General features: G+C 47.9%; 1 protein-coding gene across 1 annotated transcript in view; it reads right to left on the reverse strand.

Annotated features, from left to right (window-relative positions):
- Positions 1-409: 409 nt before the first annotated feature.
- HTR2C (5-hydroxytryptamine receptor 2C) overlaps positions 410-16,098 on the reverse strand; it is a 47,494-nt gene continuing 31,805 nt past the window's right edge. The window contains exons 2-3 of the mRNA XM_082488118.1: positions 14,445-14,645; positions 410-1,316 (exon numbers count right to left, since the gene is read on the reverse strand). Of these exons, the coding sequence (XP_082344244.1) occupies positions 487-1,316; positions 14,445-14,645 (1,031 nt within the window). The 3' untranslated portion in view covers positions 410-486. The remainder of the gene's footprint in view (positions 1,317-14,444; positions 14,646-16,098) is intronic.

Here is a 16,098-nt window from a genome sequence, read left to right on the forward strand (position 1 = left end):
GATGTCTCTCGCCAGGTTTCTGTACAGTCTTTACACGGCACAAATAAGGGTGAGGATTTAAAGTATATATTTACTGTCAACTTGAAAAAGAAAGGTATACTGACCAAGTCTAGTAGCATGTATTTGATATATAACTATTAACGTGCCATTCTGGACTCCAGCAAATGCCACCTGAGATAAATATTCAGCATTTTTTGTTCATGCACTGGAAGAAGAATTCAAACATTTTGTCCATGACATATGCAAAGTAACTAATAGTTCTGATCTAGTATTAACAGTAAATATAGAACCTTAAACTTCACTGCAGTATATTAATATATATGTTTTTAAGTACTGGACTGGAAAGACAACTCTTTTTTTTTCTTTAAAAAAAAAAAGCTTTGTTCAGAATGCAATATTTACATTGTCCTTTGACCAACACTTACATTTTTACACAATATAATTTGGCTACAGATACACCGTAGCAAAAGGCTCTGTGAGCCACCTTTACACACAGCTCACCCTCTCGCTTACAACGTTACAGCTGTTTATGGAGAGCTCTGAAGTCCCTGGTTGCATTTCAAGGCCCTCAGCTTCATCTAGTTCCATGCTGTTGAGTTCATTGCCATTTCGATAACTAGTTAAAGTCAGATCTTTCCCATATAAAGCTGTTGAAGCAACATTCAGACACTGGTTCTGCCGCAGCGCGGATTTTTTACTGGTCTTGTATTGGCAACGGATGTAATTGGAAAAAGCCCTGCGGTACGTTTTATTGAAGAGTGTGTATACAAGGGGATTAATCCCGGAGCAAACATACCCCACCCAAACGAAGACATCAAGGAGTTCACTCAAGAGGTCTTTATCGCAGGCTTCCTTGCAAAGGACAGACATGACGTTAGTGATGAAAAATGGGCACCACATGATGAGGAACAAAAAGAAGACGATGCCCAGGACCTTCGAGGCTCTTCGCTCGTTGTTGATGGACTGCATAGTTCCTTTCCGAAAAAGCACTGCCTCCTTATTTACAGGAGAGTTCAAGTGAGATGCCCCCTCGTGATTGTGAAGCATTGAAATGTTCTCTGTGTTGTTCTCCTTCTTGAGGCAGTTTACGCTGCTCCTCCTCTGCTTGGGCACCTCTCCACACATGAACACCGTTGCCTGTCTCTGCAGCACCTGGACGGTCAGGCAATACGTGATCACCATGATGATGAGAGGGATGAAGAACGCCATGAAGGATCCAATGAGGACGAAGTTCTCGTCGTTGAGGACACAGGTCCCATTTACGAACACCCTGGAGTCATCCTGCAAACCAATGACTGGGATGGGCATAGATATCCCTAGAAGAACGAGACCAAAAAAGAGACGGTTACCTGGACGGACAGAGCTCCAAAGACGACGCAGGTCTTTCATGTGCTCAACCCGCTGCCTGGAGGTGTTTCAAAGAGCAGTTACTACTCCCAGAAGGAAGGGAAAAACCCGGTGCAACAACGCTCCTGGGAGCACAGCTCCAGGGCTTCAACACCCAGGAACGACTGCGGCTTTGCAGCGCTCCACAGCTGACACAGCGAATGCAGCGTAACTCCTTTATCAAGTTCTTTTTCTAGCATTAATTGCAATTTGTGGGTGTAGGAAAGACAGTCGTTACCCTGCTCTGTTCCAGCTGGCCTCTCTGTGCCTGCCAGTCTGGGGGGGGGGGGTTGAAATCACTGACATAGGGTACGTAGTAGCAAACTTTAAAGAGGAAAATTATCAAAATGCAAAAGAATTGCAGCTATGAAGATCTAGAAGCAAGTTTCTTAAAGACATGAAAATAATCCTGATGATAGAAAAATGGCCACTTTTGCCATGGCATCACAGACACACGGAAGAAAAGCTCCTGGCTTTCTGGGTCCTTATCGTCTCTCTCGGTGCAAGCAGAGAGCGGTCTCTGCGAGCTCTGCCAGCCCAGGCGTATCGCCCATAAGCAGTGTGAAACTGAGGAGTACCACAGAGACGGTCTTGCTTGAATTCTTAGAGAAGGCCACTACATAGTCAAATGAACGTGCTGCAGCATCTGTCCCGTTCCTGTCCCTCTGTCTTTAATACCGGGCTAAAACCAGGAACAACAGACGACGAGAGAGTAGAAAAGGTGCAGCTAAAATGGCAATCAGGTTGACGGGATGGCCTGAAATGAGAACCCCAGCTACAAACCCTCTGGCTGGAAGGAAGGAAGGAAACTTTAAATGATTCAATTATAATAATAACTATGGCACAGCTTCCAGCTACTCCGTAGCGCTAAGCAGACTAATAAGCCTCGGGAATCACCGCACTTGCCAAGGCAGTTTCTCTTGTATCCTGGTGGCACAGCACTTTCTGTGGGGACAGAAAGAAGACGGAATACAGGACTCATGCCAGAGTACTGGATCGCACTTGAATATTTTTCATGCATACTGAGATCTGAACTTTTTCCCTTGATCTGTGGAGCTCAGTCCCACACCAGGACAGACCCAAAACCTTCCAAAGAAATCTGTCCAGACACAGCCAAAAGCAGCAAAAGCAACAACATATTTTGGAATTCCACAACCGTTGTGTACGTGAGAACATGGAAAATCCACGGTGGGCCAGACCTAGTTAGACCGCCACGGGTTCATCTAGCCCTGCCTCTTGTCTTTGGCAGGTACCAGAAGTTTAGGGCCGTGGTACAAAATGGGGCAGCTGTCAGCATCATAGCTTCAAAAATTCCTCAGCAAGAAGTTGCATCCCCACCTCGTTTTTAAAATAACCTCTGAGAGACCCATCTCCTGTGAATTCTTGATCTCATTTATAACTCCACAATACTCAGCAGTATCCAGTTCCACAACCTATCTGTTTGTCATGTGAACAAAGTAGTTCTTGCTCATTTTACATTTCCTTTGACTCCCCTCAGTTCTTCTACTGTGAGAAACAGTGAATAATCACTCTCTGGTCACCTTTTCCACCTTCTCAGTGATTTTATAGACCTTTATCATCCCTCCTGTCTGGTATCTCTTTTGGAACCGAAGAATGTTATTCTATTTACTCTCTCCTCACGCCAAACTCATTTTATGCCTTTGATTATCTTTCTCCGTTTCTTTTCAAATTCCTCTCTGTCCTTTTAAAGAAAGGAAAAATCCTGCACATCTCAGCACTTCGAGAGCAACAGAATGTCTGTTGTTCTCCCTTTCCTGCCCGCCGGCCGCCCGGCTGGCTGTGAGCGCTCACTCTGCAGACACCTCTGTGGGGTTGGCCGTGCCCTTCCTTAGCTCCTTCATCCGAGAAATAACCAATGCTGAGGCCACTGTTGTGTCTGGATTGCTTTTTTTTCGGGGCGTTGCTGAAAACAGCACAGGTCCTAGAACTAATCCTGCAGGACTCTGAGTTTCTAAACAGAAAGATTAACATGCTCAAGAGATTAATCAGGGCATTTTTCCCATTCCAGCTAAGTGTCTTCCAGGATTCCGGAGAATACATCTGCAATTTGTCATTACCATAAAATTACCATTTGCCAGTAATCTAGCAAAGGAATTTCTTCTGAAAAGTAAGCATTATAAATGCCTTCCTTAGCCCAAGTGATAGTTCCAGGACCCGGTCTTCTTTCCCTCTACATGCTAATGTTTATCAGCTCACCCTTGGCAAGGCAGTTGCCCCTCTCCAGTATGTTACCTTGCCTGGGCCAAATCCCTGCAACCGCGATAACTCTCATCCCATCAAGCCCTTGACCCTCTATCATGAAAGACATCTTTCTAATGCCTTGGCTCCATCAGCCCCCAGACATTTGGGAAGTGGTGGGAGGTGGACAGAGCAGCCTTTACACAAAGAAGAAATCCGAATCAATGGCATTACACCGGGATTATATTTGCATGGATAATTTTATGCTTTAGAGCTCTCTGTAACGCATGCCCTTTGAAATAAAACTCCAAAATGAATAACAGTTCGTTCGTGAAGTAATCATCACTGAATTTAGTGTTACTGCTTCAGCCAAGGGAAACGAGATGAGGTTTCGGGATATCTTCATGGTCACACACATAAAGTACATTTGGGAAGAATAACCTAGTTCTGGGAGATGATGAATATACAAATCAAGAGCACTGATGGCAGCCTAAAACTCTGCATGAGCGTGAGATAACTCAGCACTGATGACAGGGAATGAGGAGGTAGCTGCTGGAACAGAAAAGTGTCCCTCATCTCTCTCATAACGAAGGGGGATTTCAAACTGAGAAAGCACAGGAAAGAGAGAGCAACAGGTCTTTCCTCCAATCCAGGAAAATCCCATCGTTGACAGCAGTAGGAAGAAAGATGCCCTCAGAGGAGCTGCCAACACGCATTCATTCAGCTGCCAGCCAGCCTACAGCACTGCCGAACAGGCAGCGTTACCCTCATCTCAGATGCTTCCTTCTGCCTCACGCTTGTCTTTGCAACTCATTCTTTAATATGAGATTTATCGCTGATCCACCCCACAACCCAGCCGTAAAGGGAACGAAGTCTGTTACACGACTTGGGCACCAGAGACCAACTCTATACCACCCCAGGAGTGAGAAGTGAAGCGTGGAAGGTCTCAGCCACTCCAGAGGGGCTTCCTTCGTGGGGAGATACCGTAAAATTGCTACTGCCGTGGTCCCAAATGCACAAATACCCGCTTGCAGACACAGCTCACACCCTGGCCCTGATTTCAGTAGGGTTATCCTGATCAGTACGTGCTGTGCTTGCCATGCATTCCCACGGCGCCCGAACACGGCTAAGCAGGAATGCTTGCTGTTTGAGCAAGCACGGAGAAGGCATTCAACCCCACTTGACTCAAGCAAACCACAGTACTAACACTGCGGTAATAACTCTCCATAATTTAAGAATTAAGGTCAGTTGGTCAGAGAAACCCAACCTCGCTACACCAGCGCGAGGACGCCTTGCCAAACAGGCAAGAGATTCTGAAGCACGCTCCTGCTCAGCCTTACCGCTGCTCAGCTCTCCGAGCCCCAGTGCAGAGGTTTCCTGAGCTTTTGCCTTGCGCCTGAGTTGACACTCTTCACCAACAACCGTCAGGCTGATTTAGTGAGCTGAGGTCTCCAGCCTCGGAGGCGTTTTCCAGTTGTGTCACATAACCCTTTCTTACTAACACAGCAGGGAATTCCCAAAGACAGGCGGTGGTGTTCCAAAAACTTGCAAGGTAAAAGCTTTGCAAGCTTACTGTGTATCACACACTGCTCTTCAGAGCAAATTTGGTCCTCTTACTTGATGTTTGAGCAGTGCCTAGGGCAACTGGTTTTGACCCAGTAAGAAGAGAGAACCAGCCACCAGCAGACAGCAAGCCATGAACGAGTGACAAGTGGTGTTCCTTGGGGGTCGGTACTGGGACCAGTGCTGTTTAACATCTTTGTTGATGACATAGACAGTGCAAGTGCAGGCACCCTCAGCAAGTTTGCTGACAACACTGAGCTGTGTGGAGTGGTCAATACGCTGGAGGGGAAAGATGACATCCAGAGGGACCTGGACAGGCTGGAGAGGTGAGCCTGTGCAAACCTCATGAAGTTCAACACAGCCAAGTGCAAGGTCTTGTACGTAAGGCAATCCCATCACAAATCCAGGCTGGGGGCAGAATGGACTGAGGACAGCCCCAAGGAGAAGGACTTGGAGGTCTTGGTGGATGAGAAGCTCAACGTGAGCCGGCAATGTGTGATCACAGACCAGAAGGCCAACCGTATCCTGGGCTGCATCCCCCGCAGCGTGGCCAGCAGGGCGAGGGAAGGCATTCTGCCCCTCTGCTGCGCTCTGCTCTGGGGAGACCCCCCCGCAGTGCTGCCTCCAGCTCGGGGGGTCCCAACGGCAGAAGGACACGGAGCTGTTGGAGCGGGGCCAGAGGAGGCCCCAGAGATGCTGGGAGGGCTGGAGCCCCTCTGCTGGGAGGACAGGCTGGGAGAGGTGGGGGGGTTCAGCCTGGAGAAGAGAAGGCTCTGGGGAGACCTCAGAGCCCCTTCCAGTGCCTAAAGGGGCTCCAGGAGAGCTGGGGAGGGACTCTGGATCAGGGAGGGGAGCGATAGGACGAGGGGGAATGGCTTCAAACTGGAAGAGGGGAGACTTAGATTAGATATTGGGAAGAACTGTGCGGGCGGTGAGCCCCTGGCCCAGGTTGCCCCGAGAAGCTGTGGTTGCCCCATCCCTGGAGGTGTTCAAGGCCAGGTTGGACGGGGCTTGGAGCAACCTGGGCTGGGGGGAGGTGTCCCTGCCCAGGGCAGGGGGGCTGGAACCAGATGATCTTTAAGGTCCCTTCCAACCCAAACCATTCTATGATTCTATGAACCAGGTCCCTGCTAGGCTCAACACTGGGAGCTCTGTGCACCCTTCTGCCAGGCAGCAGCATGAGTAGGACATCCCTTCTCACCAAAAGCAGATTGCAAAGGAGAAGGTGAATGTGATTTTTTCTCTTGTCCCCTCCTTTAGCTTCTGTCTGACAGAGCAGCGGGAAGCAAGACAGAGAGAGATCCTCCAGATTACAAATCCAATTACAGTCCTTGTCCTAACTGTTCCTTGTCAGATGTTCTTAAGCCAGCAGAACGTTTCACCAAATGGGCCTGAAATGATGCTGCGGACACAGAGTAACAGATGCTCTTCACAGATTCTTAATAAAACCAAACCCAAATAACTACAAACAAAGCTTTGTAAAACATTTACTAGCCTGGTCCAGAGAAAAATATGGTTAAAAAGTCTAAATTGACATTCACAGAACTGAGACTTAAATGAAAAACAGTAATGTTTTTGTGTTGAATATCTTGTTTTCTTCTGTGGAAGCCCATGATAGAGATTACTGGAAAGATGGTTATTTCCACTGAGAAAGGAAGTGATTTCCATTCTTTCTCACAACATTCTTATACAAGAAGATATTTCATTTCCTCCAGGGACAACCACCTCACTAAAGAACCCAGAGGCCTGCGTGTGGGTTTACTCTGTCCTCCCCACGTGTGGGATTCTCAGGGCTGAACACACGAGGGGTCACATTTTGCTGCGGGGACATGGGCTTGGGAACGCCAGGGATCACCTCTCGTGGTGTCAGCACTGGATGCAAAGTCCGCTGTGGTCCGTGGCAAGGGCTCTGCTGATGCAGGTGGGCTTTGGACCTCACTACCATCCTCTTGGCATTTACACAAAGTTTAAAATAAAAAATAAAAAAAACCCCAAAAAACAGGAGAGAGAAAGAGCTGTGTGCCAAGCAAGCCTACGGCTGCCACAAAAGCAGCCTGCGCCGCAAAGCCAAGAACGCTGCTGGCCACGCTAAACACTGCACGTTTAAACCTGTATCTTTAACCTCATGGTTATTATTATAAAAAATAAATGTGGGTTACAACTTTAAGAGACATTCACCTGAATGTCAGCAGCTGCTGTAAGGACGCATTCACGTTAAAGTCTGTTAGGGGAAATAGGAACTGATTCCCCCAACCCTCCCAGAAAAGGGAAAAGAAAACTAAAACACATCTGTGTGGTTTCTTAACAGAAGCGTCCCTCAAAGTGCCTGCGCGTTTCTCCGATAATAACTAACAGACAGCGAGAAGGAAAGCCCAGCGGACAGCAGCCTCCCGACTTGCCTTGTGAAAACGAGAATTTAGGAAGCAAAGCTCTTCAGAGGCAAACTGAGGAGCGTGGGCTTTCGAAGTGTTCAAACCCACAAAAATTCCATATATTCCCCATATGTCAGCAGACTAATTGCAGCGCATTTCATGTGCTAATGCAGCAACAACGCACCTTCAGGGCAGGGTTAGGTCTAGCTTTATCCAACTGTTGTAATAAAACAACAGTGCCAGCTTTGCATCGCTTCAAAGTCAAAGCTAAAAGGGGGCCGAACTTGGGAGGATCTCCCTGCCCGCAACAAGCACGACTGCAAACAGGGGAACGTAATTACCGACTGTGCCTGAACAAGCTGCTGACCTTTACTTAAACCTTGCAAGAGCACTGAACAACCCCAGCCCAGATGGAAAACCGGCAAACGCCAGTAAAAGGCAGAAGAAACGAATTATTTTCCCACCTGCCCTTCTCTTTGGCTAAATTACTCCTCTTGCTCAGCCACGTGCGTTCGAACAAAGAGGGATGGGGCTCCTGCCCTGCTCGCAGCGCGCCCGCTACCAGGGCTGGGCTTCCCCGAGGAATCACACAGGGATGTCTGAACCGGTGCTCAGCACCAGGAACCTCAAACCGGAGACGCCAGCAGCTCCCTCGCCCCTGGGAACGGGGGCGGTGGGATGGTCAATCCATCTTCTGTGCAAAACGCTTCTATCACCGCTTGCTGCTGTCCCCAGCAAAACGTTTCGCTCGCGTCTGACGGCAAAACCAAACCAACCCAGGCGCCCGTGCCTGAAATCCCAAGGGAGTTCCCTTGCCAGGAACTCAGCTTGTTATCAACTGCTATGGTCTTCTTCACCCCGATGACTCTTGCTGATGTGCTAGGGAGATCAATGCCCCTCTCGGGAATCGCGTATAGACACTCAAGCGACGGAATGTCTTCAGAGAAAATAACCTTGTAGTCAATTAAAACAAACGGGCAAGAAGAGGCAGCCGGAGCCCTAGTGTCACGCTCTAGACCATAAAGCAAGGGTTTCTGGCTCACCCACGACCAGAAGACAGGCCCAAAAAAGTTTTATGAGCACAAACCTGCTCTACTGCTCCACCAGAAGCAAGTCGTAGCCTGGCTTGCAATGCTAATGCCACCTCTGCGCTCACTTGAGGCTAACAAAAACTATCAGGATTGCCACCACCGCGGCACCTCTGCCTACGGAAATTATCCACTACGACCCTCCTGCCCGCGAGGGAAGAACGGCAGTCAAACATACACTGTCAGACATTTAATGCCAAACACAAAAAGGCAAAAATACATGAATACAAATTTCTCCCAAATCTGGAGAGAAACTAACGCCACCCTCTCTTAGGCTTTACTCACATGCAACTGTTTTTCTCAGCGAAAGTCCTTCTACCAAAGCAGTGCCTGTGGTCAGGAATTTGTACGCTTTTCCAGGAGGTGAAGGCTGCCTGTCTAATTTTTCCTTTGCCGGTGACCGTTGCCTCACCACTGCTTCCGTGTCTCCAAGGGATGAGCCACAAACAGAACCAGCCTGCCTGGGGGGAAGGGTTTGAATAAAATCCCCATAACTCCATTAGCTGTAGTTTTTTGTTGTTTGTTTTTTTTTTTTTTTTTCCATGAAACGTGTCCAAAGGTTGGTTTGCTAACCAGGGCCTGAAGCCTGCAACAAAATTCGTGGGTGCGTGCTCCTGTCCCAAAGCCCAGCCTCTCAGGAGCAACTGCTGCCCAGCACCGAACAGAGGGTGCTCAGGACCAAGCGTGTCTCATCGGCAAGCTGAGAAAGTCACTGATCCCAGAGACACAGCTATGGGGCAGGAAGGCAAACCAAACCCCTAACCGTGCTCTCAACCCATGACCCGAGGGCGGCTACGTGAATTACTCCAGTCCCTCTTTACCTCCACACGCGACCTGCTCTCAAGCCTGTAAGGAGACTACAATTCCTTTTAGTGTCAGCGGTGCCACTCCGAGCACGTTCCTCAAACTGAGTATCATTTCCCAGCGGGATTCTCCCCAGTGAGATAGGGGGAGGCTTAATTGATACCTGGAGGGTCTTTCAGGACATCGTTAGGACAGCTTGGGCGCATGGGGCTGCTCAGCCTGTGCGAGAGGCACACTTGGGGCAGAAGGAGAAAGCTGTTAGACATCAGATCACTTAATCTGAGATGAGTATTTACTGCTCCTAGCAGTACATGTCCTTCATACGTCTCTAAATAGATCTCAATAAAACAATGAAGTAGTAGGGAAGTTAAATGGGGATGTAAAATCCCTTTTTAAAGTTGAATGGTTTATTATATATACAAACCCCAGATAGCTACCTGAAATCAAGATTATAATATCATTAGTGAGTCAGAGAGAGAATGGAAAGAAAAAAGTCCAATTTTAACACAACACATATCACGGTATTACCATAATGCAACAGCGCATTCCCTTTTTTAGTTACTTATTCTTTTTTCAAACAAACAAACAAAAGACGTGGGGTCTGCTTACGGCAGCGATGCAAAGAGCAGAATTTAAGGGCTGGCCTTAAGTCGCTTATCAAGTAAATTGAATTTACACTGTTACTACGGATGTAAAACTGTGAGCTGGGAAATTGGTAGCGTGTGTAATTTTGGCACTTTCTAGTAAATGACCAAACCTTGAACTTTCTGGGAAGCAGAGGAAACCCCATTTTGGGCTGGCAGGCACACAGCCGGGCCGTGAGGAGCTTCAGAATTAAAAGGTTTTACTTTTTTCACATCAGTAGCAATGTGTGTGCACCCTTCCACATCACTGCAGCTCTTTCATTCACACTCCCAAGGTGATATTTCTTTTATATTAATATCACCCAGTTAACACTTTCTCCTGTATTAGACAGTGCGCATTTAGCGTTTGACTGGCTCCTCCTCACTCCTGCCGAGAGCTGCGCGGGCATCTCCTCTCTTGGCCGGGGTGGCCCAAGGCCACCTTCCTCGGAGCAGGGTACAGGGGGTCCCTGAGATGGTCAAGCCCACACGTTACTAGTGAAAACCTTTGCACTTGCAACTGCGCAACTCTGAAGTCTTGAAACAACATCAAGATCCTGCCAGCAAGCTCACATCTATAATTTATTTTCATTTTCAATGGCGTGGGTGTTTCTGTTGCCTCCGTTTCCATCTCCAGCCTCAGCACGGTGCTATCTATCGCAAAACCTCACGGCACTTCACAGCACCCACTTTTTCTCTAAGTAAACACAGAGAGCTTTGCTCAGGTTGCTTTTGCTGAAACACGGGACAATTGGCGGGGATGTACTTTAATCTGGAACAAAGAGGGCTTTGGAAAAGACCCGTTCGTAAAGCCAATGTCAACAGACAGGAGGACTCTGTTACGCTCCCCTGCTCAAAAACCTAATCATAGGTTTAGGCGTGTGCAACCTGCCAAATTCATAGCTCAATGAGCAAAGAACCTCTATTATATATTTTGCTGTCAGCATTAACATTTTAGGAAAATGGAATGCAAAAGCTACCAAATTAAGACAAATTACATGCTTTTTACTTCCTATTTTAAATTCTGATTCGGGAACTGAATTCAGGATTCTTTACATGGGATGCACGTAACATTTTCTGCAGTCCAACTGAAGCAGGATGTAGGAAATGCCAACTGAGCAGCCCGCGCTTAAGTGCTGCTTTGAGTTTGATACTTCATCATGTACAGAAACGCACAAATTCTTTCGTGACACTTAATACTGAAGGGAGGGTGAATTTATTTAACTTATTTCATCCTCTTGAATATTGCCTGGGATTTCCTCAGGCCTTTCTGAGTGACAAGTAGGTAAGAGATGACAGACAGCAACAATACACTTTGGGTGAGATCTTCTCTTTCGGTCCATGTTCAGTTTATTCCTTTGTCTGCCACATTACTGAATTCATTTACGAAGTAAAAACAGTTACGCTAAAGTAAGCTAGGTACATACCAAGAGTACTTTTCTTTCTCCATTTAACACAACCTTCCGGAGCAAGCCCGAGTAAACGGGTAAGCCCTACCGCATGCACTGGGAAGGGTGGAAATCCAACAGCACTTCAGTGCCCTGAGCAGACTCTCTGGGGAGTATCGATTCTGCCTGTATCTTCAAAAAGAGGGATGCAGGCAAAGACTTCCCTGGTCCAGCGGTATCTGCACAAAGAGGATGAACAGAGCACAAACAGAGCCCAGCGATGCTGTATGCCCTCCCAGCTCTGGTCCCGGCAGAGGAGGGCACGCAGGCACGGCTGCCACCCGCCTCCCGAAGCACTGTGCGCTGCCGACATCCCGCTGAGCAACCGCTCACGGCTTCTTCCTAAAGACTTTTGGGTGCTGCAGAATAAATGCAGCACCCATGGCCTTGCTGTGGGCTGACGAGCCACGTGCCTGCAAAGGAAAAGTGCCCTTCCATCTCCTTTCCCAGCTATTTCTTTTAGTGTTCATCATTTCACCTGTTTCGCACCTTATTATAAATGCAGACTGGTTAAACACCACCCGAGAAAGCTGGGCAGGGGTGAGGTGTTTGCACTCTACAGCAGCACAAAGTCACCTCGCCTGTCCTGGCTTGGGTACTTTTGTTCTTGGGGGACAGTAGATCCCATAATGTTCCTATTTCCATCATCCCGAGCCCATTCCCCGCCCAGTAACTCCAGCAAGAGGTAGGTCTATGGCTGTCTTTACATCCCTTTGGTCAGGCCCCAGCTTTGCTTACTCAGTGAAGCATGCACGAAGTTCCACTTGCCTTACTTTTATTCCTTGGACCCGTAGCCCAAACCACAACTGAGCTCTCAAGGCGCCTGCGCAGGCGGCCGCGCTCGGCACCAGCCAAAATTTCTCAGGCTACCTCTGCAACGCGTAAGGCAGCATGGGCAAAAATCCGCAAGATAGCTCCAGAAATGGAAGCCGGACGGTTTTATTGCCAAAGTTTTGCAATGTGCAGCTTAATGCCGCTGACAGCTTTACCCGGCTCTGCAAGGCGGGGCCAGGGCTGCGCGTCCCGCCTGGCGCCGCGAGGCACTCATCCTGCACCCGCTGCGAACCGCCCACGCGAGTCAAGCCCAAGCATCCCGCGCCCGCCCGCTTACGCGCTGAATTCAGCGGCTTTCCTTCCTATGCCAAACAGGCAGCACAGAGAGTTTAAAATAATAATTAAAAAAAAAAAAAACACCAAAACAACAAAACCAACAAAAAAAACCTTAAATGACTTGATTAAACCCAATCCAGTTTTACTGGGGACTGTATTACCTAGAGGAACCGTAGCAGGTCTGTGGCACATGAAAATTTGTTTCTAACAGATATTCTTGTTATATTAACGAGGAGAGAAGGTACATTTCCCTTTTTTTTTTTTTTTTTTTCTTCTTTTTTCCATAGGCTTTTCCCACGGCAAGCTTCCGCCCCTGCAGCAGCCCGACATCTGGAATCGTATTCCACTTCTAAAGCAGGCAAAACCCCGAGAGAAGTTCAAGCACCTGAAACATGTTTTGCCTCGCAGTACAGCGGTGAAAGCCACAACCACTTCATAAAGGAAAAGTTAAATGTTAAATCTTCGTAAGACTGCATTTTATTCAACCAAAAAAGGCAATAAGGCAGAGGGAAGTGGTCATACAGTTCTTCTGACCCTACCCCAAATGCCCCTTTTATAAAGCACATTGAACAAACGCCCCCAGAAATGTTTTCCTTCACATAATTCTGGATATTACAGAGTCATCTTACTATCGTTTCCCCTTTTCTTCCTTATTTTACTGCTGCTTTATTTATGGGGTTTTATCACAGTGACACAACAGTATCTTCTGTTGTGTCTACTCCTCATTCATGGTCCCTTCAGCCCTGCCACCTCAGCACCGGCAGCACTTCCACCGTGGCGGCACGGTCATAGAATCATAGAAAGGTTTAGGTTGGAAAGGACCTTGAAGACCATCGAGTTCCAACCCCCCTGCCATAGGCAGGGACACCTCCCACCAGAACAGGTTGCCCAAGGCCACGTCCAGCCTGGCCTTGAACACTTCCAGGGATGGGGCCTCAACAGCCTCTCTGGGCAACCTGTTCCAGTGCCTCACCACCCTCACAGGGAAAAACTTCTTCCTAATGTTCAATCTGAACCTGCCCTCTTCCAGTTTAAAGCCATTCCCCCTCGTCCTATCGCTACATGCCCCAGTAAAAAGTCCTTCCCCAGCTCTCCTGTAGGCCCCCTTCAGGCACTGGAAGGCCTCAGTAAGATCTCCCCGGAGCCTTCTCTTCTCCAGGCTGAACAGCCCCAACTCTTTCAGCCTCTCCTCATGGGAAAGGTGCTCCATCCCTCATGGGTGCCTCCAGTCCTCGTGGCTCTCCTCTGGACATGCTCCAGCAGGTCCGTGTCCTTCTTATGATGGGGACTCCAGAGCTGGATGCAGTACTGCAGGTGGGGTCTCACGAGAGTGGAGTAGAGAGGCAGAATCACCTCCTTTGACCTGCTGGGTCACACAGGCGACAAAGCCTGCGCGCGAGCAAGGCGCACCTCGCCGTTCGCCTGCCTCCAGTTCTGCGCTGCTTCCCTTAACCCGCTACCCAAATTTGAGCCAGTTTAACTGCAGCAACTGCAGCCTAGCCCTGTCAGCGGTACTGCCGGGGTTTGCCTTCCAGAGCCTTTGCTAACGCCGTTTTCGGCTTTGTTTACGCAGCAGTTTTATGGTACCATTTGTCTGCGTTACCGTCGTTATCGGCATATCGATACGTACACAGCAGCATTGGAAGCGGCGCTACTCTGAAAAATGACTACTTATTTTGGTCACTGACCAACCGCAATGAAAGACTTCTGCTTCCCAGTAACCATTTGTTATATTCAGGCATGCAGGCCAGGTGCATTAATTTGCGTATCCTCTTAAAAATCCTAAATGAAAATTGGAGCAACACTATTATTCATTAAGACACAGTTAAGATCGTGAGCCGCATTGCTTACCTATGGATATGGTCCAAACTGCAGCAATTTTCATAATAGCCTTGGTGCGGGAATTGAAGCGGCTGTGCTCAATGGGATTGCGTATTGCTACATACCGATCAAGAGAGATGGCACAGAGATGCATAATAGATGCAGTTGAAAAGAGCACATCTAGGGAAATCCATATAGGGCACAACTGTTTAGGCAAAGGCCAAGCATAATCTGAAACATAGAGAGAAAAGAAATGAAAGGAAAAAAGAAAAGGAAATAATTTGGGAAGCTAGGCCATCATTTCTGAGAAACTGTCGGGATATTTTAACTCTACGATACCAGTAAGGGGCAGGTGCGCGAGGAGTGGACAAAGAAACCTCTCCGCACACTCCATAAACCCGTACCCGGTTCCCGCACATCTGTCTTCCATGACCAGTAGCTGAAGGCAAGGGAACATTAATTCGGCAGTGCCTCCAAGTGACCGGCCTAGCTCTGTTCCTCCTTTAACCTTTCCCCCATATCTTTACGAAACGAAATATTACATTCATCTGTAGTTGCCTCATCACATTCTTTTCGTGGATTGCATAGCGCTATGTGGCTTTAACTTTACTCAGATCCTTTCCAAAGCCCTCTTGACGTGTAACTTCTCAGTGTCTGTCTGCTGAGGAGAAAGGCAGCGGACGGTTTTCCTGCAGTCTAACAACCAGCTAAGTGACACTATTTCACCTTAAATATTCTTCCCAGGCAGCGTGCCTTAATAACAGGGGAATACTCGCCTCCTTCCAGAGCAGCTGGGATTGAGTGGCTGAAATTTGAAAAACTCTTTTGAAGGCAGACAGAGCCGAGTATTATTCTTTACAGAAACAAGTACGCCAGCAAACAGAACGGACCAGACAGCTACATCTGGCAGCAGCTGGCACGCAGCTAATTTGGGTGCCTGCATTTATTAATCCCTTTACTCAGCGCTGAAGTACAGCTTGAGAGTAAGAGTGACCCAGAAGGATCCTCAGGGGGCACCGGTATTTAAATTAAAGCTCCGAGAAAATGGATTTGTGAATGATACTCCCACGTTAATGCCCTGAACGCGTTGCGTGAGATCAATAACGTGTCCTGCCAAGCTCGGGGCTTCTAACACACTTATCAAAACAAATCAACAGTATCTACAGCAGCTGAAAACAAGAGAGACTTCATAATAGTTGAATAATGAGATATTCTTGTGTCTTCATTCAGAATGTGGATACCTAAAGCAATCTTGAAGTTTACCCCAAGGATCAGAAACATCACTCTGCAGAATCAACGTTACATTAAGAACAGTGCAGCTCCATCCCACTGATCTCGAATGGAAAAGGAGAAACGTTAGTCTCAGAAAGCATATTTTGAAACAAATTACCCAGCCACGAGACACCCAGGATACCTTACATGCGGAAACCCGAGAGGAACTGAACCAGAACAAATAACTACAAAGCCAAAGCCAGGAACGCTTCACAAAGAGCGGGGCAGAGCGAGATGGACACATTAGCTCATTTTACCGGTGGGAAACCCACAGAAGTGCGAGGTAACTCCTGAAACCCACACAACAAGACCTCAGCTCCGGGGAGATAAACCATTTCTTTCAGCACGATTGCGCCACCCCTACTAGACAGACTGTAAGCGGACTGAAATCCAAAGCAGCAAGCGTTTAAGA

This window comes from Vanellus vanellus (genome assembly GCF_965231255.1).
Source record: "Vanellus vanellus genome assembly, chromosome: 10".
Lineage (NCBI taxonomy): Eukaryota > Metazoa > Chordata > Aves > Charadriiformes > Charadriidae > Vanellus > Vanellus vanellus.